We start from the raw sequence: 24,392 nt of genomic DNA, 5'->3' as shown, positions 1-24,392 counted from the left end.
ACTCAACAGAGCTTTACAAAAGAGTGGCCAGAAAAAAGCCATTGCTTAAAGAAAAAAATAGGCAAACACGTTTCGCGTTCGCCATAAGGCATGTGGGAGACTCCCCAAAAATATGGAAGAAGGTACTCTGGTCAGATGAGACTAAAATTGAGCTTTTTGTCCATCAAGGAAAACGCAATTTCTGTAAAGACCGACGCCGGACAGGAGAAGCAGGAATGAGGAGTCAGAAATTTATTTGGGAACAGACAAGGAAACAAGACAGGAACAGCATCAGAACACGGGTAAAACGGACATGAGACAATTAATCCCAAAGCAGGGAACAGAGCTTGGGAACAGACAGATATAGGGAAGGTAATGACACAAGTAATTGAGTCCACGTGAGTCCAATGATCGCTGATGCATGTTACGGGGGGAAGGCAGGTGTGCGTACTGATGGTGGCTTGAGTGCGTAATGCACTCACCGAGAACACCATCCCCAGCATGATGCTGCCATGGTGGTGGCAGCATCATGCTGTGGGGATGTTTTTTATCAGCAGGGACTGGGAAACTGGTCAGAATTGAAGGAATGATGGATGGTGCTAAAAACAGGGAAATTCTTGAGGGAAACCTGTTTCAGTCTTCCAGAGATTTGAGACTGTGATGGAGGTTCACCTTCCAGCAGGACAATGATACTAAGCATACTGCTAAAGCAACACTCGAGTGGTTTAAGGGGAAACATTTAAATGTCTTGGAATGGCCATTTGGGAATGATATGATTGTACATGTCATCAAAATGTCTCCATGTCTCTACTGCACTGTATAGGTTGAAGTTACTTCTATATAAGGCATGATTTATATCCCTTTGATACTTAATTCTACCATATAGTTAGTACTGTATAACTGACCACAATACCTGGGATTGTTAGTCAAGACCCAGGCGCTTTTATCCAAAGATAAAAAGGGAAACAGACAACGATTGTCACACGACCACACAGCAGGAAAGAAATTCTGCCTGACGTTTGAATTATATCCATTTCTGGTTGTAAACTGTTTTTCTGGTTTTGAAGATGTCATAAAACCAGATTCCGACCAATTGGTCTCTGTTTCAACCAGGTAAAGACGCCTTTTTCATGACGAGATCAAGACATGGGAAAGACAATGACACACCCGTTGCTGATGTATTTTTCTGGTTTAAAAAATTGTTTACCCTGGTTAACCCAGGTTTTGTAGATGGGTTAGCATTGTTACAACTCTAAAGTAGTGTCTTTAGCTGTGTTAGCCTGTTAGCTCTAAAGAGAGGTTGGAGAGGTTGGGGAGGTTGGGGAGTGTAGAGCCTTGCGGTTGTCCCGGAGGATGCTGTCCAGGCCGTTGAGCTGGCGTAGGAAGCCCCGGTTGGGGATTACGCCACGGTGGTCCTTCACTGCCTTGATGGCCTCCACCAGGGTCAGGTTCTGACGGATCATCAGGTAGGCCAGAACCAGCGTGGCCGAACGACTCACACCCACCGCACAGTGCACCAGCACCTTACCTAGAGGGGAGGGGGGGTAATGAGAGAGAAGTAGGGTAGGAGGGAGAGAGAAAGAGAGGGAAGGAAGGAGGGAGAGAGAGGGAGGTACAGAAAGAGAAAGAAGAGAAGGAGAGAGAAAGAGATGAGGACGTGTTGACCTCCAGGGCAATAGTACACACACAAGAACATCTGAACAGATCAACAGGTGTGGGATGAATATTTGTAGATGGTGTGCACCTAAGTACGTGTTAAGGTGTATATGTGTGCAGATGTGAAGGTGTGTATGTGTATGTGTTTTTGTGTGTGTGTCTGCGTGAACTACTGCATGCGACGGGGGCCATGCTTGAATTGTTGCAGGTGAATCGATTGTGCTGACTTAAGCCTCGGTTTTGCTGAGTGTGTTGAGTGTATGTGTGAGAGAGAGAGGAAGACAAATTGACTCACCACCGCTGCTGAGGGCTCTGTGTATGAACTCTGTAGTGGGGTAGAAGTTGACACTCATGTCGAAGGAGGGCGTGTCGTGGGCCTCGATGCCCTGGTAGGTGATGTCCATGCCAGCGTAGTACTCCGCCCCGCCGCGCCACTTACTCTGGGCACAGTTCAGGATGTGGGTGATGCCAAGCCGTGCCAGCTCACGCCGGTCTGATGCAATGTCTCTGCAGTACAGTTGGGTTGGGGAGGGCAATCAGTAAATTGATCAATTATTCAAGCAACCAATCACAAAATTAGCTGAAATTAAGATAGGCCTCTATATCTTATGTCTAAAAAATTTTTGGATATCATATTAGACTTAGGAAAAAGCACAATGTTTTGCAGCCTAGGTTACTCACTGGTCTCCAATGTAGAGCCGGGGCCAGACCTCGTCGGCATGGTTACACGCTGTTTTCCCGGTGTAGAGGAGCCGTTCCAGCTCAGACACTGTTAGCACCGGGGACCCGCGCCCCGAATCTTTCCTGTTGGGAGATCTCGAGCTGCTCCGGGACCGGGAGAACCGGGACATGAACGCCATCTGGGGCGTGTGCTTCTGGTAGAAAAATAATACATTTTTGTTGGTTGCGTTCCAGACCATCAATATCACAGCAGCATGCGCATATGACAAGATTGGTTTATCAGCTCTGTTAATGGTTCCTAAAACGTTAAATGCTTCTCAAGACATTAGGAGATATGTTTATCTGCACAACGTTACTTTGTTAACAATATTTAATACTCGATATGTAATTGCCAAAAACGTGGCCCACTCATGTAGCCTATGAGTGAATAGATTTCGTTAATCAGAAAACATATTTTTGTTGTTGGGTGCATATGCTGGTGAAATTACCATCAGATAACACACAATTGGCTTGCAGAGCATAAACATAGCTATATGAACATAGAAAGAATATCCTCGTTTTAACGGTGGGCGACATTTCTCTCTGCAATAATACGAGAGCGAATAATCTACATTAAAGCGCATCTATTTCTCTGATTCGCTTGAATTTATTTGATGTCTGTTTATTCTCGAGTTTATGCTTGATGTTACACAGTATTAATTAGAGTTATCTACACAATGCCTTACATCTTCTAACAACAGTACAAACCGGAGGAAAAAAAATACCACAATAAGAATCATTCACCTTCTTCCTTCTCGTTTCACTTTCTATCTCTCGAGCGTCACCCCTCCTCTCCTCTCCTCACGCGACTACAGGGCGCCCATACTATCCGCCATGTTCTTCGCCTATTGAACATGATACAACAACAGTAGGATGTAAAATGATGTAAAAATCATCAATAAACCCGGACCATATTTGACCATAAACAGGGTCACAGCAACACATTACTTTTTTGCCCCCTCAATATTGTAGCATACCTATGTTATTACTTTATTATGTCTACGAAACATTGTTTTGATAGCAACTAATTCGATTATTAGATTATATTACAGAAAGGGGCTTTTCACTAATGATACTGACCAATAAAACATTTAGTATAATAATATTCAATAAAGGCTGCTATAGATGATGAAGGGTACAATAATTTAGACCAAAACACAACAACATGGCAGGTAGCCTAGCTGTTAAGAGGGTGGTTCAGTAACTGAAAGGTTACTGATTCAAATGCCAAGCTAACTAGGTGAATAATCTGTTGATGTGCCCTTGAGCAAGGCACTTAACCCTAATTGTGCCTGTAAGTTACTTGTCCACTAAATTACTAAAATGTTACTTGGCAATGATGCCCTTTATCAGTCAGATGAACTTGTGGATACCATTTTTATGTCTCTGTGTCCAGTATGAACGAAGTTAGAGGTACACTACATCACCAAAAGTATGTGGACACCCCTTCAAATTGGTGGATTCGGCTATTTCAGACACACCCGTTGCTGACAGCTGTATAAAATCGAGCACACAGCCATGCAATCTCCATAGACAAACATTGGCAGTAGAATGGCCTTACTGAAGAGCTCAGTGACTTTCAACATGGCACTGTCATAGGATGCAACCTTTCCAACAACTTTCTGTCCTGCTAGAACTGCCCCGGTCAACTGTAAGCACTGTTATTGTGAAGTAGAAACAATTAGGAGCAAAGTGATAGGCCTCAGAAGCTCACAGAATGCACCGCAGAGTGCTGAAGCACGTAGAGCGGTTCCAGTCGTAGTCCCAAACTGCCTCGGTAGCAAGGTCAGCAGCACAAGAGCTGTTCGTTGGGACCTTAATAAAATGGGTTTCCATGGCCAAGCAGCCGCACACAAGCCTAAGATCACCATGTGCAATGCCAAGCGTCGGCTGGAGTGATGTAAAGCTCGCCGCCATTGAACTCTGGAGCAGTGGAAACGTGTTCTCTGGAGTGATGAATCACGCTTCACCATCTGGCAGTCCGATGGACGAATTGTGCTTTAGCGGATGCCAGGAGATCGCTACCTGCCCCCATGGTTCGGGCTAGGCACCTTAGTTCCAGTGAAGGGAAATCTATTGTATTAAAAAATATTTTTAAAATCCCCCCTTTTTCGTGATATCCAATTGGTAGATGCAGTCTTGTTCCATTGCTGCAACTCCCGTATGGACTCTACAGAGGCGAAGGTCGAGAGCCATGCGTCCTCTGAAACACGACCTTGCCAAGCCGCACTGCTTCTTGACACAATGCTTGCTTAACCCGGATGTCAGCCGCACCAATATGTTGGAGGAAACACAACTGGTGACCGTGTCAGAGTGCATGCTAGAGCACAATGGGACAAGAACATCCCAGACAGCCAAACCCTTCCCTAACCCAGACGATGCTGGGCCAATTGTGCACCGCCTCATGGGTATCCCGGTCGACTGCGACACAGCCCGGGATCAAACCCAGGTCTGTAGTGACATCTCAAGCACTGCGATGCAGGACACAATAGTGCAGTGCCTTAGACCACTGTGCCACTCAGGAGGCCCAGTGAAGGGAAATCTTAAAGCTATAGCATACAATGACATTCTAGGCGATTCTGTGCTTCCAACTTTGTAGCAATAGTTTGAGAAGGTCCTTTCCTGTTTCAGTATGACAATGCTCCCGTGCACAAAGTGAGGTCCATATAGAAATGGTTTGTCGAGATCATTGTGGAAGAACTTGACTGGCCTGGACAGAGCCCTGACCTCAACCCCATTGAACAACTTTGGGATGAATTGGAACACCAACTGCGAGCCAGGCCTAATCGCACAACATCAGTGCCCGAACTCACTAATGCTCTTGTGGCTGAATGGAAGCAAGTCACTACAGCAATGTTCCAACATCTAGTGGAAAGCCATCCCAGAAGAGTGGAGGCTGTTATAGCAGTAAAGGGGGGACCAACTCCATATTAAGGCCCATGATTTTGGAATGAGATGTTCAACGAGTAGGTTTCCACATACTTTTGGCCATGTAGTGTATTTTCACGAGCCAATGCGAACTAGCGTTGGAAGTCAGTCATGGCGCTAACACTAGTTAACAACTTCCTTCAAACAGCATGTAGAGACCTAAAAATGGTATCCACGACTTAGTCTGACTCTGGGAAGTAGAAATCCCAAAGTATCCCTGTAAGGACCAGGAAAGCCACCATGTAAAGCATATTTGAAGAAGAATCGCAGGTTTTTCAATGATGGTTTAATCAGAATTGAATAACGTAGTGTGTGTGAGTTGAACACAATTACATTCGGTTGTGGATTTGTTGATATCTACGTTGCATTGCAGGATGAAAATATGCCTATTTATTGAAGCTCCATTTAAGAATCGTGGTGTGTTTTACCATCTTGTGTTTAGATAAAGTACTGCATGCACACAGACTATTCACTGCAAAGTAGTTGCAGTGGTGGAAAAGGTACCCAATTGTCATACTTTAGTAAAAGTAAAGATACCTTAATAGAAAGTGACTCAAGTGAAAGAGAAAGTCATCCAGTAAAATACTACTTGAGTAAAAGTCTAAAAGTATTTGGTTTTAAATATACTTAAGTATCAAAAGTAAATGTAATTGATAAAATATACCTAAGTATCAAAAGTCATTTCAATGCCCCTATTTAGAGCAGGCCTGCTCTCCAGTACCACAGAACAAGCCTTGGAGAGAAGATCTGACTTGCTATGTATTACCTAGAAGATATACCAGAGAGGATCTGACTTGATATGTTATACCTAGAAGATATACCATTTAGGTAACCAGAGAGGATCTGACTTGCTATGTTATTTTTTAACCTTTATTTTACTAGGCAAGTCAGTTTCTTATTTTCAATGACAGCTTAGGAACAGTGTTCAGGGGCAGAACGACAGACTTATTTATACCTTGTCAGCTCGGGGGTTTGAACTTACAACCTTCCAGTTACTAGTCCAACACTCTAACCACTAGGCTACCCGGCCACCCTGTTATATACCATTTATTATCACAAGTTCTGTCTTCAAAAAAACAGGGACTGATTGCTGAAGAAGGTATTATTGACATAACTATCCATGAAAGTGCTATAGGCTAACACATTTAGCTTGTCACTTTAAAAACAAAAAAAGTATCTATTCCTCAGCTCTTCCAGGACATCCTCAACTTTGTCCTGTCAGACCTCAACATGCAGTTGTTGGATGGGGCTCACAACAGCCTTCACGACCCCCACCTACGGTCCTTCTACAGCCTGCAGGACAGGTAGGAGAGACTAAGGCTGGCTGTAGAAACACTTATCAAATGGTACTATATACACACACACTACGTTATTGTTGCTATCTTACCCATAGACATGTGCTGTGTAAAGGACTAAAACAGAAATGTCTGACATTTTGAGGCCTCCTTTGTAGCTAGGTGCTCTGTTCCCGGAGTGTAAGCGTATTGGATAAAGAAACAAATGAACTCTACGTAAATAAAGAATGAAATTCAGGTGACTGGACGCCTTGGGTTACAACTAACCCAGATAAGATATTACTTCCTGCCACAGATGGGGGCAGGTGCGCACAAACAGAACCAGGAAGAGAGTTACAGACAATGATGTTTAAGTAAAGTCATTGTCTTTGGTGCTTTGGTCCTTCACACACACACATTTGTGCACAGGTACTATATAACACACAGACACAAGCTCACACATGGTTTCTCGTCTCTCCTTCTCCCTCCTCCTCATCTTCTCCAGACTCTCAGGTAAGGGCACCATGTTTCTCTGAAGTGATTGTGCTCCATGAACTTAAGAACATGCTGACATTGAAGACAGGAGCAGCAGATGGCTTCTGTTGGTTTCATACAAGAAAGTTGTATCTATACTTTGGATGTGAATATGTTTTGATCAAACCTGATTTATTTTTAAATGCACTACTGGTCAGAAGTTTTAGAACACCTACTCATTCAAGAGTTTTTCTATATTTGTACTATTTTCTACATTGTAGACATCAAAACTATGAAGACATCAAAACTATGGAATCATGTAGTAAGCAAAAAAGTGTTAAACAAATCAAAATATATTTTATATTTGAGATTCTTCAAAGTAGCGACACTTTGCCTTGATGACAGTTTTGCACATTATTGGCATTCTCTCAACCACCTTCATGAGGTAGTCACCTGGAATGCATTTCAATTAACAGGTGTGCCTTCTTAAAATAACTTTGAACGTTTCTTCAAGTGTAGTTGCAAAAATCATCAAGCGCTACGATCAAACTGGCTCTCATGAGATGACCCAGAGTTACCTCTGCTGCAGAAGATTAGTTCATTAGAGTTACCAGCCTCAGAAATTGCAACCCAAATAAACGCTTCACAGAGTTAAATTTACAGGCACATCTCACCATCAACTGTGTATTTCCCACTGTAAAGCATGGAGGAGGAGGTGTTATGGTGTGGGGGTGTTTTGCTGGTGACACTGTCTGTGATTTATTTTGAATTCAAGGCACTACTGCATTCTGCAGCGATACGCTATTCCATCTGGTTTGGACTTAGTCCCACTATCATTTGTTTTTCAATAGGACAATGACCCAATACACCCACAGGCTGTGTAAGGGCTATTTGACCAAGAAGGAGAGTGATGGAGTGCTGCATCAGATGGCCTCCACAATCCCCCAACCTCAACTAAATTGAGATGGTTTGGGATGAGTCGGACCGAAGAGTGAAGGAAAAGCAGCCAAGAAGTGCTCAGCATATGTGGGATCTCCTTCAAGACAGTTGGAAAAGCATTCCAGGTGAAACTGGTTGAGAGAATGCCAAGAGTGTGCAAAGCTGTCATCAAGGCAAAGTGTGGCTATTTGAATAACCTCAAATATAAAATATATTTTGATTTGTTAAACACTTTTTTGGTTACTACATGATTCCATATGTGTTATTTCATAGCTTTGATGTCTACACTATTGTTCTACAATGTAGAAAATAGTAAAAATAAAGAAACTCTTGAATGAGTAAGTGTTCTAAAACTTTTGACCGGTAGTGTGTATATATACGGTATAGCCCGAGAAATGTTCACTTACAGTTACCATGGAAAAAGGTACATCATTCCTGCACTGACAAGAAAAAGAACCCTAAAATCACAAGACATCTTAAAATCGAATTGAATGTTTTCTGTTTCTATGTCTACAGGAACGGACGGGATTAGGTTGATGTCTGTGTGGACAGGAGACTCCATCGACATCCCATGTATCTATCATCAGGATTACCTAAACCATGTCAAATACTGGTGTAAAGGGGATTCCTGGACTACATGCTCTTATGTGGTACGCACTGACCATCCCAATAGCAGTGGTAAAACCTCAATATCTGATGCCGTCAATCTGAGAACCTTTACTGTGACTATGAAAAGTCTAGAACAAAGTGATTCTGATATTTACTGGTGTGTAGTGGAGAAGAACGGACCAGATGAATGGCTAGAGTTGTTCAAACTAGTCATTACAGGTAAGAAGATCCCTGCACTGCTTGTGTCTGTGTTTATTAAAGCACAATGAATAATGCTCAGTAATGTCCAATGGATAGTCCTGTTGATGAGTGTGTCACTGACATTCTTAGACATTTACTGACATTATTGCTTCATTTTTCTGATAACTATCAACTAGCAAGCTGACCCAAGAAATGTAGATAAAATGTTGAATGGCATTAATATCAGTACTGTAGAAGAATGACATTTGAAATACAATCTATTTTGATAATGAAACTTACACATCATGTAACTTAGTGGTCTGTTGAATCAAGAGTCTTGAATGGACGTTGTTTTTCTGCTCCTGAGTTCTTGTGTTCTGAACCTCTCTATTCAGACAGTCCTATTGTTGACCAAGAGGAGACTGGAATTGAGGGGGGTAGTGTTTTTACATCAATACCAACTATTCAAGAGATGTTTGCAGTTCAAACCACAACACAGTTTACCACCACCATCAGTAAGTACTGCGCAATCTCTTTTCACACAATATTGTGAATCAGTAATACGAAAACTTCCCATTTTGATGTAGGTTCTGCTTTATATTCACACTTTGATCCTAGTCTGTGAAGTACTGATACTACGTTTTTTCTTAAACATTGACAGCAATGCCAATGCCAACTACCCAAGAGCTCTCAGTTATGACGGGAGAATATGCACTCTCCTCTTCCACCTCGCAGGCCTCAGTCAACAACACACACCATGGAGCCCAGCGGTAGGCTACACTATCCTATAGTCATTATGCAAAGATTTAATTAATTACTATCTCAAAGCAATGCTATTCTTCTACAGATGGGAGCGAACATTATTCTACCTGCCGAAAACTGTTAATGCAGTGGTCTTCCTCTTGTGCACCATGATGGCTGTGGTGAAGTATAGGACAAACCGACTCCGAGGTCAAACTGAGGATGAGTAGAAACCTCTGAGGTGCCACTTGGAGTATCACTTCACACACCACTGTGGACACACTCTCACATTCACTCACTATGGAAAAGTTATTCAATGTGTTTAACAGACATCTCAAGTGTGTGTATATGAGTGTTTCATGGTTAGCCTATGTGTACTTGTAAAATGGAACTCATGATGACCAAAGTGTTGTTGACAGATAGTTATTAAGTTGATTCATAGTTGATATTTGGTCATTTTGCATCATAGGGATATTTTAAAGTTATATATCTTGAAACTTGATTGCTGACAAGCAAAACATTTTGGGACGATGTCAACAATGGACTAATGAAACAAATACCAAAAGACAGTTTTTGGGTGGAGTTTTCCTTTAACAAATCCTCTCCCTTGAATCAGAGCCTTGGAATACCATTCTGTCTATGTTCTCCAGCTTTATAAATGGAATATGAATGCTTTGCTAATAAACCATTTTAAAGACACTACTAATGATGTGAGCTCTATGTTCTGTGGGTTTGTGTGGGAAATTCTGATGAATCAAAAGTAGTTTCCTGACTTGGAGTGAACAATATAATGTACTGTATAACTCAGTGGTAATGTATCATGACATCATGGAATGAGTTGACCTAAAACCATCAGTCTTCCGGTAAAGCAGCTTCATGTTGGAGGACATTGTGGTTTTTGAGCTATGTCTATGACCAGGGTTTGTTTCCTGTGTGGATACAGACTATGTTTATTGTATCTATTACTATTTATTTAGTCTCAAGATCTGTGTATTTTTTTTAGGCAAAGGGAGTTCATATCTGGACTTTATCTAAATGTCTTAGAACCACATTAAGACTGGGTTGTGGTCTGGAGGGAAACATGAACCAGGCTTAGGTGTGGGTGTCTGTGGCAGTGTGAGCTGGGGTTCTGTCTCTCTCTCTCCTTCATGCCTGCAGTGTGAGCTGGGGTTCTGTCTCTCTCTCCTTCATGTCTGTAGTGTGAGCTGGGGTTCGGTCTCTCTCTCTCCTTCATGTCTGTAGTGTGAGCTGGGGTTCGGTCTCTCTCTCTCCTTCATGTCTGCAGTGTGAGCTGGGGTTCTGTCTCTCTCTCTCATTCATGTCTGCAGTGTGAGCTGGGGTTCTGTCTCTCTCTCTCCTTCATGTCTGCAGTGTGAGCTGGGGTTCTGTCTCTCTCTCTCCTTCATGTCTGTAGTGTGAGCTGGGGTTCTGTCTCTCTCTCCTTCATGTCTGTAGTGTGAGCTGGGGTTCGGTCTCTCTCTCTCCTTCATGTCTGTAGTGTGAGCTGGGGTTCAGTCTCTCTCTCTCCTTCATGTCTGCAGTGTGAGCTGGGGTTCTGTCTCTCTCTCTCCTTCATGTCTGCAGTGTGAGCTGGGGTTCTGTCTCTCTCTCTCCTTCATGTCTGCAGTGTGAGCTGGGGTTCTGTCTCTCTCTCTCCTTCATGTCTGTAGTGTGAGCTGGGGTTCTGTCTCTCTCTCTCCTTCATGTCTGCAGTGTGAGCTGGGGTTCTGTCTCTCTCTCTCCTTCATGTCTGTAGTGTGAGCTGGGGTTCTGTCTCTCTCTCTCCTTCATGTCTGCAGTGTGAGCTGGGGTTCTGTCTCTCTCTCTCCTTCATGTCTGCAGTGTGAGCTGGGGTTCTGTCTCTCTCTCTCCTTCATGTCTGCAGTGTGAGCTGGGGTTCTGTCTCTCTCTCTCCTTCATGTCTGCAGTGTGAGCTGGGGTTCTCTCTCTCTCTCCTTCATGTCTGTAGTGTGAGCTGGGGTTCTGTCTCTCTCTCTCCTTCATGTCTGTAGTGTGAGCTGGGGTTCTGTCTCTCTCTCTCCTTCATCTCTGCTGTGTGAGCTGGGGTTCTGTATATCTCTCTCTCTTCCATCTCTGCAGTATGAGCTGGGGTTCTGTAGATCTCTCTCCTTCATGTCTGTAGTGTGAGCTGGGGTTCTGTCTCTCTCTCTCCTTCATGTCTGCAGTGTGAGCTGGGGTTCTGTCTCTCTCTCTCCTTCATGTCTGCAGTGTGAGCTGGGGTTCTGTCTCTCTCTCTCCTTCATGTCTGCAGTGTGAGCTGGGGTTCTGTCTCTCTCTCTCCTTCATGTCTGCAGTGTGAGCTGGGGTTCTCTCTCTCTCTCCTTCATGTCTGTAGTGTGAGCTGGGGTTCTGTCTCTCTCTCTCCTTCATGTCTGTAGTGTGAGCTGGGGTTCTGTCTCTCTCTCTCCTTCATCTCTGCTGTGTGAGCTGGGGTTCTGTATATCTCTCTCTCTTCCATCTCTGCAGTATGAGCTGGGGTTCTGTAGATCTCTCCCTCTTCCATCTCTGCAGTATGAGCTGGGGTTCTGTAGATCTCTCTCTCTTCCATCTCTGCAGTGTGAGCTGGGGTTCTGTAGATCTCTCTCTCTTCCATCTCTGCAGTGTGAGCTGGGTATCTGGGTTTCCTACTCATTCTCTCTCTCCATCTCTCAGGGCCCAAACCCTGAGCATCAAAGTGAAAAGATGTTCAGCAGTACAGTTATTCCTCCGCAGCTCAGGACAACTCAGAGGGTAAAAACATTGAACCAAAGACCACAAACTCCTCTGCACACTCCACTGACTTGCATCCACTAAAAGACCATGCTGCTTGCCTACAGAGCAGCAAGGGGATCTGCCCCTCCCTGCCTTCAGGCTATGTTCAAACTCTACACCCCAACCTGAGTACTCTGTTCTGCCACCTCTTCTCTCCTGGTCCTTCTACCCCTACGGTAGGGCAGCCCCCGTCAGCCCAGACAAAGCTCTTCTTTGTCCTGGCACTCCAATGGTGGAACAAGCTTCTCCCTGACCCTCTCCTGAAAACATCTGAAACCATACCTCTTAAAAGAGTATCTTAAATAATCCTGCAGCCCCCCCCCCCCAAAAAAATGTAATAATAACTTGCCTTTTGTGAACAAACACTCTCACTTGAGTTTTTTTCCCCTACTAGCAATGACTTTGCCTATAGCAACTTTATTGAGAAAAAGGGTACTTACTATGATTGAGATATGTGGTTTTCCCACCTAGCTAACTGTAAGTCACTCTGGATAAGAGTGTCTGCTAAATTACTCAAATGCCAATGTAAACTATAGGCCTAAGCACTAACAGGTAGTTAAGCACATCCTTCAATTATACCGAGTTAGTTTGAGGATATAAATGTAGGCCTATAAGATGTTTACCTACTTAGGATTTATCCATGGAAATTGAATTTGGCGACTAGTGCCCCCAACTCTCCATTTTCTGTCAGCCAGGTTATCTGCATGCATCCATCTTTGTGAAATCACGAATAGGCCTACTGTACACTGACTGCACAAAACATTAGGAACACTTTAAGGTAAAAAATAATAATAATCTGTTTTGCTTGTTATTTTGGCATTAATACGTGTCACATATCAGTTTGCAAACAATGTAAAATAAATAAATAAATAATTAAGTTAATAAAGCCGCATACAAACATTGTCTCTTTTTTGTTTTCTTGAGTAAGGCAGATGCAAAATTGTGTTTCAGCCTAGCTCAGTGCTTTCTGTGGTGGTGGGGCTAGCCAGCAGAAAATACAGAGCCTGATTGGCTCAGTTTTCTGTCATGATTGGCTCAGTTTTCTGTCACTCATGGGACAGTACGTCGTCCCCAATTCTAAGGTTAGAGCTCTAAAATTTTAGCCCCTTGAGTTCTGCCATAGAGTTATATTAGAAGCTCCCATCCAAGAAGGCTCAAGGTCATTGGCCACAGATCGAATGACATCAAATCACGTTATATTTACAGTAGCTTTGACTGGACTGATCATGTCAACATCTTACTTTCAAAGTCTTAGCTAGCAGTCATCATCAGTTATCATCAAGTCGACAATCTACTGGCAAATCCTTTTTAATCTTTGTCATTGAAGATAAATAATGAAGATAAATTATAGATAAAAAGTATCCATGCTCATTGGCCATTGTACATAAAGATTACACAACAATTAGTAATTTGGAATGAATCAGTTGCAAAAAAACACTAATGTTAGCCTGCTATTCAATGGAATGGCTGTTTTTTCAGAGTTCCAACCATAAATCCAGAGAATTGCAGACTTTCATGTCAAAGTTTGAGACAAAATTTGCCCACCAAGGACCGCTGCGCCACCTTCACAAAATGTATTGTATGCTGCTGCATAAATTATGTTATATACAAGGGAGAAATGTATAATGTAGTTAAGAAAGTAATACTAAGTGTACGTATGTTGTGTAGTAAGCTGTTAGTCACCAATGTGCCTCACCCTAAGAATTTGGTATATTTTCACAAACGCGGTATTGTAAACACATAACGTTAGTAGTTGTGGTAATGGCTTGCAGGTGCAAATTCAGCACACACAACATTCTATAATATAATTGTGTTATTTAACGCGTCAAATAGCGTTATATGACGTGTATCTTTTTTGACACGCAAAGACCCAAACGACATTCAATGTGCCTAATAATTGTGTCTATTTTCACCTCTTAATTTCACCTACTGTTCTAACTTGGTGGTGCACAAATAGCCTATAACCTGTTTTAGATAAATGTAATAATCGAATATTGTAAGAGCTTTCATTGTCTGTTTATATACCCCATTTATTTATCCTACGGTTCTGACTGGTACAGGGAGTACGTTGTAAGAACGGCCCATATTCTGAATTCTGTCGTTGTACATTTCAAAAGTGCTGAACACATAGTTAGTTATATCGACTATGTCCGTCGTCGCTTGCTCATGAATGTCTTAATCGAAATTACGGATGGCCTCTTATCTGCTTGTCGTCCCCTTATGCCATAACTTGTACATCTAAATTTGTTTTGTAAGCAAGTCAGCCGTATCAGCTATGTTTTTTTAAAAGGCAGTAATTGAGGCTGAATGAACTGTTTCGCTGCCAGACAAGGCTCGGATGATAGCCAGGTGTAGCAGTGGTAAGATGTTGGGACTCAGCTGTTGGGATTCTGCTGTTGGGACAGCTTTATGTAGGCCCTAACAGTTTGTGGGCACCGTTTGTCACTGTTATAGTGTAATTAATGTATTGTTTAGTGTTGTGTTGTGTAGTGGCTTTTCTGGCATGCATCCCACATTTTTTGTGTTTTTGCCCCACCAAGATTTACATGCTAAAATCGCCACTGTGTAGGGGCATGGACTATATGGTATTGAAAGCATTCCACAGGGATGCTAGTCCAATGCTTCCCACAGCTGTGTCAAGTTGGCTGGATGTCCTTTGGGTGGTAGACCATTCTTGATACTCACGGGAAACTGTTGAGATTAAAAAACCCAGCAGTGTTGCCGTTCAAAGGCACTTAAATCTTTTGTCTTGCCCATTCACCCTCTGAATGTCACACACACACAATCCATGTCTCAGTTGTTTCAAGCCTTAACATCATTCTCCTCCCCTTCAACTACAGGTGACATCAATATGTAATGGAAAGAGTAGGTGTTTCTAATGTTTTGTACACTCAGTGTATGTTCCAGCAAAGGAAGGCAGATGTTTGGGTTAAATGAGTCCATATGGTATAGTCTCTGAAGAAACTTAGGGAAGCATGTGTAGACCAATAGAAGCAGGAAGAAAGTTTAAGACTATAATATATTTGTATTTTATAAAAGTAGATAATGGCCAGAATTTCCATCCATGGTCAAACTCTTAACATGTACACATGATCATACTCTCTCTTGTGGCGTCACTGTGGAATGAGATGATGAAACCAATCAAGTATGGTACTGGGTCGTCCCGAGTTACCACAGCCTCAAAGTCATAATTATGGCTAAACTCCACCTATTTATACAAGTTCTCTACTCAAAATCAGATTTTAAGCCTAACCCTAAACTTATCCCTAACTTTAACCACACTGCTAACCTTATCCAGTGCCAGTTCCAGCTTGTATGGCTCCCTGGGCGAACCCCCCCCCCCTCCCAAAACACCATTCTGCACTAACTGTCATTTTTATTCAGACATTTGGAACAACACAAATAAATAATAAAAACATTTAAAACTATATAAATATATATATACAAATAAGACTCGTAAATATAAAAAAATAAGTAATTAGTACTGTACAAATATAGAGGTGGGCTATTTGATAGATTCCCCTGCTCACGGTACCTTGGGCTTCCAGTGGGGAGACCTGAGGTCAACCTACTCTCGCCCCCGCCTCCGCCCCATCTCGTACTTCTGAGTGGGAGACCTTCCCAGGCAGTAACCTGCCTAGCTCACAAACTAGAAACAGGGCACCTACTCCGACAAGGTTAATTGACCAACAGCCCCACACGGTGACATGATACCATTGACATGAAGTGGGGAGGCATGGTAGCTTAGTGGTTAGAGCGTTGGACTAGCAACTGAAAGGTGGCAAGAACAAATCCCTGAGCTGACAAGGTAAAAATCTGTCGTTCTGCCCCTGAACAAGGCAATTAACCCACTGTTCTTAGGCTGTCATTGAAAATAAGAATGTGTTCTTAACTGACTTGCCTAGTTAAATAAAGGTAAAATTAGTGATAAAAAAACGATCGCGTAAATGACACCATTCTGAACATAATTCGTGCAGCGCCCCTGTGCCATACCCGGCAAGATGCTGCACTGTGCGCCTGCCTATGTCGCCTATGCCTAAATCCGACACTGTTTATGCCTAACACTAACCTTAAATTAGGACAATTTTTACGTTGTGGCTGTGGTAACTAGTGACAACCATGGTGTTGTACGGGGATAAGAAGTGAAAGGATTTTTGTTGTTGAAGATTATATAATTACTGGTGTCTATTTGGGTTTAATATTATAACCTACAGACAAATACATCTATTCTGTAATAACACTCAAGAATTAAAACTTCAAGCGGCGTCAAATTTGGTTTGACCAATAGTAGCAGAGAACGGGGCTACCCAACTGTCTTGTGCGTACATTACATAACAGGAAGTGTTTCACTATCGCCCAAACCGAACTGCACGAGAGTCCGATGGCCTGAAAGGACAGTGACACAACAGCAAATAACCCCTCTAAATTCGCACCAAACATCGTGTACATGAGATTTACAAGCCGACCAAAAATGAACTACATGCCAGGAACAGCCAGCCTCATCGAGGATATCGATAGTAAGTCGATGGCGCTGCTTGGCCATTCCAAGGCATGCTAACACCGCTAGCCGGTGTTGTGTCGAGATGCACCGGTTTTTACCGTTGGTTGGTTCTGGTAGAGGGTTTTAGAAATAATGTCCATTGATATATTTGTTAGATAACAGCTTGTAAAGCAGCGCCAACATGACATGCACACACATGGCATTACCAGAGGACTTGATGTGTGCGCCTGACACTTAGATGAGTGCACACCTGAACACTGTTATCAAATCAACTGTCAACATAGCTACCTCCCTAGGTCAGGGGCAACGTCTGTAGGCCGCGATTGTAAGCAGAGCATGACCAGTAGGCTACTAATCTAACCATCAATAATCATGATCTCTTTTCATTAACCCCAACAAAAATGCACAGTAGTAATTGCATCAAATATACAATGATTTTGCTGCCTGTTTGAATTGACAGAAAAACATCTCGTCCTGCTCAGAGATGGAAGAACGTTGATCGGCTTTCTCAGAAGCATTGATCAGTTTGGTATGTAAGTATTCCAACCATTGCAATACGATAGTATTGCATACAACATAGTCAGAAAGCAACCAAGCATTTTTGTGTGCGTGTTTGTGTGTGTAGCCAACCTGGTGCTGCAGCAGACGGTGGAGAGGATCCACGTGGGCAAGAGGTATGGAGACATCCCTCGAGGAATCTTTATCGTCAGGGGAGAGAACGTAGTCCTCCTGGGGGAGATCGTAAGTCGGCAACAAACACACAGACCCCCTTACACTCCAAGTATGTGTAGTTGTAATTGTTATTTACAATGACAATTGGCCCAGCCAAACCCGGACGATGCTAGGCCAATTGTGCGCTGCCCTATGGGACTCCCAATCACGGCCTGGATTTGAACCAGGGTGTCTGTAGGGATGCCTTTAGCACTGAGATGCAGTGCCTCAGACCGCTACGCCACTCGGGAATGGGTGTATGAAAAGTGAATCGGCTAAATGGGAAGATTTGTTGCCACTCGAACGTTTATTTGTGGCTGATTGGGCTGCACTACGAGTCGATAGTAAGCCGCCGACCAGTACTCCAGTGTTGTGCCTGCTGACTTGAAGTGATTCCTACTGGGTGTCGGGTCGCTGGCGGTAGCTACGTGGCCATTCTTTTTCTCTCACATGATTTTATTTCAAGTATGATAGCAGCCTACACAATAAATAACTAATATTGATAACCATCTAGTTGTCACCTTGATACATCCAGTACCAGTCAAAAGTTTTGAGAGTAATAGTGAAGACAGCAAAACTATGAAATAACACATGGAATCATGTAGTAATCAAAATACATTTTATATTTGCGTTTCTTCAAAGTAGCCACCCTTTGCCTTGACAGCTTTGCACACTCTTGGCATTTTCTCAACCAGCTTCTTGAGGTAGTCACCTGGAATGTATTTTAATCAACAGGTGTGCCTTGTTAAAAGTTAATTTGTGGAATTGATTTCCTCAATGCATTTGAGCAAATCAGTTGTGTTGTGACAAGGTAGCGGGGTATACAGAAGATAGCCCTATCTGGTAAAAGACCAAGGCCATATTATGGCAAGAACAGCTCAAATAGGCAAAGAGAAATGACAGACCATCATTACTTTAAGACATGAAGGTCAGTCAACCTGGAAAACTTCAAGAACATTGAAAGTTTCTTCAAGTCGTAAAAACCATCAAACGCTATGATGAAACTGGCGCTCATGAGGATCGCCACAGGAAAGGAAGACCCAGAGTTACCTCTGATGCAGAGGATAAATTCATTAGTTACCAGCCTCAGAAATTGCAGTCCAAATAAATGCTTCAGAGTTCAAGTAACAGACACATCTCAACATCAACTGTTCAGAGGAGACTGCGTGAATCAGGCCTTCATGGTCGAATTGCTGCATAGAAACCACTACTAAAGGACACCAATAATAAGAAGAGACTTGCTTGGGCCAAGAAACACGAGCAATGGACATTAGACTGGTTCAAAACTGTCCTTTGTTCTGATGAATCCAAATTTGAGATTTTTGATTCCAACTACCGTGTCTTTGTGAGACACAGAGTAGGTGAACGGATGATCTCCAAATGTGTGGTTCCCACCGTGAAGCATGGAGGAGGTGTGGGGGTGCTTTGCTGGTGACACTGTCTGTGATTTATTTAGAATTCAAGGCACACTTAACCAGCATGGCTACGAAATAATTCTGCAGCGATACACCATCACATCTGGTTTGCGCATTTGTTCTTCTACAGGACAATGACCCAACACACCACCAGGCTGTGTAATGGCTTTGACCAAGAAGGAGAGTGATGCATCAGATGACCAGGCTTCTACAATCACTCAACCTAAACCCAATTGAGATGGTTTGGGATGAGTTGGACTGCGGAGTGAAGGAAAAGCAGCCAAACTGAGCTTAGCATATGTGGGAACTCCTTTAAGACTGTTTGAAAAGCCTTCCAGGTGAAGCTGGCTTGAGAAAATGCCAAGAGTGTGCAAAGCTTTCATCAAGGCCAAGGGTGGCTACTTTGAGTAACCTAAAATATATTTTGATTTGTTTAACACTTTTTTTTTGGTTACTACATGATTCCATATATGTTATTTCATAGTTTTGATGTCTTCACTATTATTCTACAATGTAGAAAATAGTAAAAATACAGAAACCCTTGAATGAGTAGGTGTGTCAACTTTTGACTGGTACTGTATATACAGTCTACTACTCAATGGGGAGGACATGAATGGCAACAACACCGGGACACAGTGCCCTTTGCTCCCACTTGACAAGTGCTACTGTCTGGCAACGCTGCGGGAAGTAGCTACCTATGAGCCAATATCAGAGTGGCAGTCACAGTAAGCACACGCATACAACGCATGAAGCAACAGTAGACCCATCAATACTTTAATAAAAAATAAACTATTGTCAGTTTTATAACTGAACATTTACAATTATTTGTGTAAAACTAACAGTGAAATACGACTCGGACACAAATACGACTCAGGCTTCTTAACAGAAGTCTGAACTCTTGCGGTAAGGTAGCTCAATGTAAGGTAATTTCATGGTAAGAAACGGAAGAAAAATTAAACACAGCTCAGTCAAAACCATCTAACCTAGCGATTAAAAATAAAAAATGTAATACATTTTTACAATTTTATTTTTACTTGCCCACTGCTTTGCTTTCCACGCGCCCACTGCTTTGCTTTCCACGCGCCCACTGCTTTGCTTTCCACGCGCCCACTGCTTTGCTTTCCACTCGCCCACTGCTTTGCTTTCCACGCGCCCACTGCTTTGCTTTCCACGCGCCCACTGCTTTGCTTTCCACGCGCCCACTGCTTTGCTTTCCACGCGCCCACTGCTTTGCTTTCCACTCGCCCACTGCTTTGCTTTCCACACGCCCACTGCTTTGCTTTCCACGCGCCCACTGCTTTGTTTTCCACTCGCCCACTGCTTTCCACGCGCCCACTGCTTTGCTTTCCACACGCCCACTGCTTTGCTTTCCACGCGCCCACTGCTTTGCTTTCCACTCGCCCACTGCTTTGCTTTCCACACGCCCACTGCTTTGCTTTCCACGCGCCCACTGCTTTGTTTTCCACTCGCCCACTGCTTTCCACGCGCCCACTGCTTTGCTTTCCACGCGCCCATTGCTTTCCACGCGCCCACTGCTTTGCTTTCCACGCGCCCACTGCTTTGCTTTCCACGCGCCCACTGCTTTGCTTTCCACACGCCCACTGCTTTGCTTTCCACACGCCCACTGCTTTGCTTTCCACTCGCCCACTGCTTTGCTTTCCACTCGCCCACTGCTTTGCTTTCCACTCGCCCACTGCTTTGCTTTCCACTCGCCCACTGCTTTGCTTTCCACGCGCCCACTGCTTTGCTTTCCACGCGCCCACTGCTTTGCTTTCCACTCGCCCACTGCTTTGCTTTCCACTCGCCCACTGCTTTGCTTTCCACTCGCCCACTGATTTGCTTTCCACACGCCAAATCGCCTATTCTCCAGTCGCCATATTGGGATGCAACTTCCCCCTTCTCCTACACACACGAACACCGATGTCTGAATGTGTGTCTACTCCTGTGAAGGACCTGGAGAAGGAGAGTGACACCAGTCTGCAGCAGGTGTGTATTGAGGACATCCTGGAGGAACAGCGACTGCAGCAGCAGAGCAGGCAGGAGGCAGAGAAGACCAAACACCTGGCCCTGAAGGAGAGAGGCCTGGTCATGCCCAGACCAGACATCATGGACGAATATGGAGTACAGCACCAATACTGACCGGTACATACAAACACGGTCAATAGGTAATGATCCAAGTTCACTGTCTTTACTTTACCTTTGAGAGTGAATCCCCAATGTACTGGGCACCTTATGACGAAGCACCTTATTTCACATTCAGAGTTTCATATTATGTTTCCCTAAGAGTATCATGGCACTGACATAAATGTACAGGGTTTTTGTTTGAACCATTCTTTTAAACTATTTTGTGAGGTGTAATGAAAACTACATTTTGATTTGTACAGAAGTGAAAAGAGGATTTATCAAAGTTGTACATCACTGGAAAGGCCTTTGTTTGTATTAAACACTTTTATTTTTTAGAACATGGTGTGTCGTGTGTTATAGCTGGTTGTGTTTTAGTTTAGCTGTAGTTTTACGTTTGAGTAGCTAGGTCTATCGGAGTTACCAGTCCAAGATGTGCCGAAACCTCACTGGTGTACCTGCTGCTGAGCCTCCTTTTGGAGCAGATCTATATCTGACCAGTAGAGGGCGTGCCTGCACTACTTTAGCCATGCGTCTTTACTCGCCTCTTTCTGCATATGTCTGTTGTTTTTTTATTATTTTTTTATTTAACCTTTATTTTACCTTTATTTAACCAGGCAAGTCAGTTAAGAACAAATTCTTATTTACAATGACGGCCAAACCGGTGGGCCAATTGTCCACCGCCCTATGGGATTCCCAATCACAGCCGGTTGTGATACAGCCTGGAATCGAACCAGGTTTTGTAGTGACGCCTTCGACCAATGCGTCACTCGGGAGCCCCTGGTGCTCGTGTCACTAAAGACATTTGCAGCTAAAATGCCAGATATCATTTGATTAGGCTCATTACACATGTATATGACACCTGAGTAAACTTGTGATTGATTACGATTAAATTCGAGCCTGATCTGATAAAAAGCTTAAGACTTGATTCTAAATGCTATCCATTGAATTATTGGTAGCTTATAATAAATGTAACACATATTTTAAATTAATATTTGCTGTGTGTGTTAAAAAAACCAAAAACAGTCACCCTGGGAACCGCTTCACCTCTTCTTTGTTTTCTGATTCTTCTGTATCTTGAATGCTAACATCACAGTTGGTACTGTTCACACTGTGTGCTACATAGTTACTAAGCTATTTTACCCTCACTGTAGAAAAAAGGTTCCTTATAGAAAGAACCAAAAGGGGTATCGTTTGCTTCATATGGAACTCCTAAAAGTTCTAAATAGAACCCTTTTATAGGGTTCTTTGATCTGAACCCTAGAGGTTTTTCTTCACTGAACCAAAATGGTTCCATATAGAAGCCTGTGTAATTTATGAATTGTCTACTGTTATTAAATAGTCATCATTTGAGTGAAGAATATAATTTAATAAACAAGAATATCAGCAATATTTTTTAGAATTGATTGTCATTATATGCAAGATAGTTAGTTTGGAAATATGCACAGATTTTTACCTTGTCAGCTCGGGGATTCGATCTTGCAACCTTTCAGTTACTGGTCCAGCGCTCCAACCACTAGGCTACCTGCCGCCCAATGATAGTCCATGTCAACTTTACCAATGCAAAATGATATACCTTGTCCACTAGTGTCTTTTGCTCTGTTCTTACCAATAAGCAAGTTATTTTTCAATGTGTTAAGGTAAGCAAAGTTGATTTATTTAATTCAAATATATGAATCCAAAGTCATATGATAAACTATAGGCTAGATAGGCTAAGTGTTTTGAGCACGTTTGTAAGCAGCTAGCTAGAGAGAAAAGGCTACTTTTATTCGCCACTTTACAAGTTAGCCAGCTAACTCTCAAATAAACGTCATTTTTTTATTATGGGATATGTCAAAAAGAGCTACATACCCAGCCTGACATTGGAAAATAGTTAATTGTTTATTTTATTTCCGTATTTCAGTGTGGAGTCGATTGCGGGACTAGCCTATGTTTCATGAAGCCAATAGAAGACTGTTGCTGACTGAGAGGAGGTAGATTATGTATCAATTATTTATAATAAATTATGTTTAATAAGAACTCGATTTGGCTTCAGCAAGCCTCCTGAGGCTCTGCAATTGCATCTGACCCTCCGTATGATTCTTACGGATCACATTTTCAGAGCGAGCATAAATGGTCTATAATCCGCAAATATAAAAAATGGCTGTAGGCCATTGAGAAAGAGCTGAACGATTTTTTTTTGACAGGGGGTGCAGGATTTTTTTTCAGCAGATATGTTTCTGCTTATAATTTTTGACATTTTGGTAGGCAGGTTGTTAGTCAACTTGTCTATAATTACAGTTGAAGTCGGATGTTTACATACACTTCGGTTGGAGTCATCAAAACACATTTTTCAACCACTCCACAAACTTATTGTTAACAAACTATAGTTTTGGCAAGTCGGTTAGGACATCTACTTTGTGCATGACACAAGTCATTTTCCCAACAATTGTTTACAGACGGATTCTTTCACTTATAATTCACTATCACAATTCCAATGGGTCAGAAGTGTACATACACTAAGTTGGAAAATTCCAGAAAATTATGTCATAGCTTTAGAAGCTTCTGACATCATTTGAGTCAATTGGAGGTGTACCTGTGGATGTATTTCAAGGCCTATCTTCAAACTCAGTCCCTCTTTGCTTGACATCATGGGAAATTTAAAAGGAATCAGCCAAGACCTCAGAAAAAAATTGCAGACCTCCACAAGTCTAGTTCATCCTTGTGAGCAATTTCCAAATGCCTGAAGGTACCACGTTCATCTGTACAAACAATAGTACGCAAGTATAAACGCCATGGGACCACGCAGCCATCATAGCTCAGGAAGGAGATGCGTTCTGTCTCCTAGAGATGAACGTACTTTGGTGTGAAAAGTGCAAATCAATCCCAGAACAACAGCAAAGGACATTGTGTGAAGATGCTGGAGGAAATGGGTACAAAAGTATCTATATCCACAGTGAAACGAGTCCTATATCGACATAACCTGAAAGTCCGATCAGCAGTCGGAAGAACCCACTGCTCCAAAACCGCCATAAAGCCAGACTCGTACTTTTTGGAGAAATATTCTCTGGTCTGATGAAACAAAAATAGAACTGTTTGGCCATAATGACCATCATTATGTTTGGAGGAAAAAGGGGGAGGCTTGCAAGCCAAAGAACACCGTCCCAACCGTGAAGCACGGGGGTGGCAGTATCATGTTGTGTGGGTGCTTTGCTGCAGGAGGGGCTGGTGCACTTTACAAAATAGATGGCATCATGAGGTATGAAAATTATGTGGATATAATGAAGCAACATCTCAAGACATCAATCAGGAAGTTAAAGCTTGGTCGCAAATGGTCTTCCAAATGGATATTAACCCCAATCATACTTCCAAAGTTGTGGCAAAATGGCTTAA

General features: G+C 42.7%; 3 protein-coding genes across 4 annotated transcripts; 2 read left to right on the top strand and 1 right to left on the bottom strand.

Annotated features, from left to right (window-relative positions):
- Positions 1-216: 216 nt before the first annotated feature.
- On the bottom strand, positions 217-3,222 carry LOC139409868 (dual specificity protein phosphatase 26-like). Of its 2 annotated transcripts, none has more exons than XM_071155255.1 (4): positions 3,100-3,222; positions 2,317-2,510; positions 1,931-2,142; positions 217-1,507 (listed from the first exon to the last, which is right to left on the bottom strand). In XM_071155255.1, exons 2-4 carry the CDS (start codon positions 2,493-2,495, stop codon positions 1,269-1,271), a joined length of 630 nt encoding a protein of 209 aa, XP_071011356.1. In that variant the 5' UTR covers positions 2,496-2,510; positions 3,100-3,222; the 3' UTR covers positions 217-1,268. The 2 variants fall into 2 exon arrangements, with proteins under 2 accessions (XP_071011356.1, XP_071011357.1); XM_071155256.1 differs by having other exon boundaries at positions 2,317-2,507; positions 3,100-3,198.
- Positions 3,223-7,005: 3,783 nt separating this feature from the next.
- On the top strand, positions 7,006-10,128 carry LOC139409867 (CMRF35-like molecule 2). The gene is made up of 5 exons (XM_071155254.1): positions 7,006-7,070; positions 8,487-8,798; positions 9,155-9,274; positions 9,421-9,529; positions 9,607-10,128. Exons 1-5 carry the CDS (start codon positions 7,019-7,021, stop codon positions 9,728-9,730), a joined length of 717 nt encoding a protein of 238 aa, XP_071011355.1. The 5' UTR covers positions 7,006-7,018; the 3' UTR covers positions 9,731-10,128.
- A 6,477-nt stretch (positions 10,129-16,605) lies between these two features.
- On the top strand, positions 16,606-21,361 carry LOC139409866 (U6 snRNA-associated Sm-like protein LSm1). The gene is made up of 4 exons (XM_071155253.1): positions 16,606-16,789; positions 17,234-17,302; positions 17,399-17,514; positions 20,850-21,361. Exons 1-4 carry the CDS (start codon positions 16,720-16,722, stop codon positions 21,036-21,038), a joined length of 444 nt encoding a protein of 147 aa, XP_071011354.1. The 5' UTR covers positions 16,606-16,719; the 3' UTR covers positions 21,039-21,361.
- The last annotated feature ends 3,031 nt before the right edge of the window (positions 21,362-24,392 follow it).

The sequence above is a fragment of the Oncorhynchus clarkii genome, chromosome 5 (assembly GCF_045791955.1).
Source record: "Oncorhynchus clarkii lewisi isolate Uvic-CL-2024 chromosome 5, UVic_Ocla_1.0, whole genome shotgun sequence".
Taxonomy (NCBI): Eukaryota; Metazoa; Chordata; class Actinopteri; order Salmoniformes; family Salmonidae; genus Oncorhynchus; species Oncorhynchus clarkii.
The sequence above is the reverse complement of the archived record's forward strand: the minus strand, read 5'-3'. Positions and strand labels throughout refer to the sequence as shown.

Bases quoted from the DNA above. Each gene is read 5' to 3' on its own strand.
- LOC139409866 (XM_071155253.1), top strand. From the start codon at position 16,720: ATGAGATTTACAAGCCGACCAAAAATGAACTACATGCCAGGAACAGCC. The intron at 16,790-17,233 runs GTAAGTCGATGG...TTGAATTGACAG, and splicing joins CCTCATCGAGGATATCGATA to AAAAACATCTCGTCCTGCTC. The intron at 17,303-17,398 runs GTATGTAAGTAT...TTGTGTGTGTAG, and splicing joins CAGAAGCATTGATCAGTTTG to CCAACCTGGTGCTGCAGCAG.
- LOC139409867 (XM_071155254.1), top strand. From the start codon at position 7,019: ATGGTTTCTCGTCTCTCCTTCTCCCTCCTCCTCATCTTCTCCAGACTC. The intron at 9,275-9,420 runs GTAAGTACTGCG...AAACATTGACAG, and splicing joins ACAGTTTACCACCACCATCA to CAATGCCAATGCCAACTACC. The intron at 9,530-9,606 runs GTAGGCTACACT...ATTCTTCTACAG, and splicing joins ACACACCATGGAGCCCAGCG to ATGGGAGCGAACATTATTCT.
- LOC139409868 (XM_071155255.1), bottom strand. From the start codon at position 2,495: ATGGCGTTCATGTCCCGGTTCTCCCGGTCCCGGAGCAGCTCGAGATCT. The intron at 2,143-2,316 runs GTGAGTAACCTA...ACTGTACTGCAG, and splicing joins CGGCTCTACATTGGAGACCA to AGACATTGCATCAGACCGGC. The intron at 1,508-1,930 runs GTGAGTCAATTT...CCTCCCCTCTAG, and splicing joins CAGAGCCCTCAGCAGCGGTG to GTAAGGTGCTGGTGCACTGT.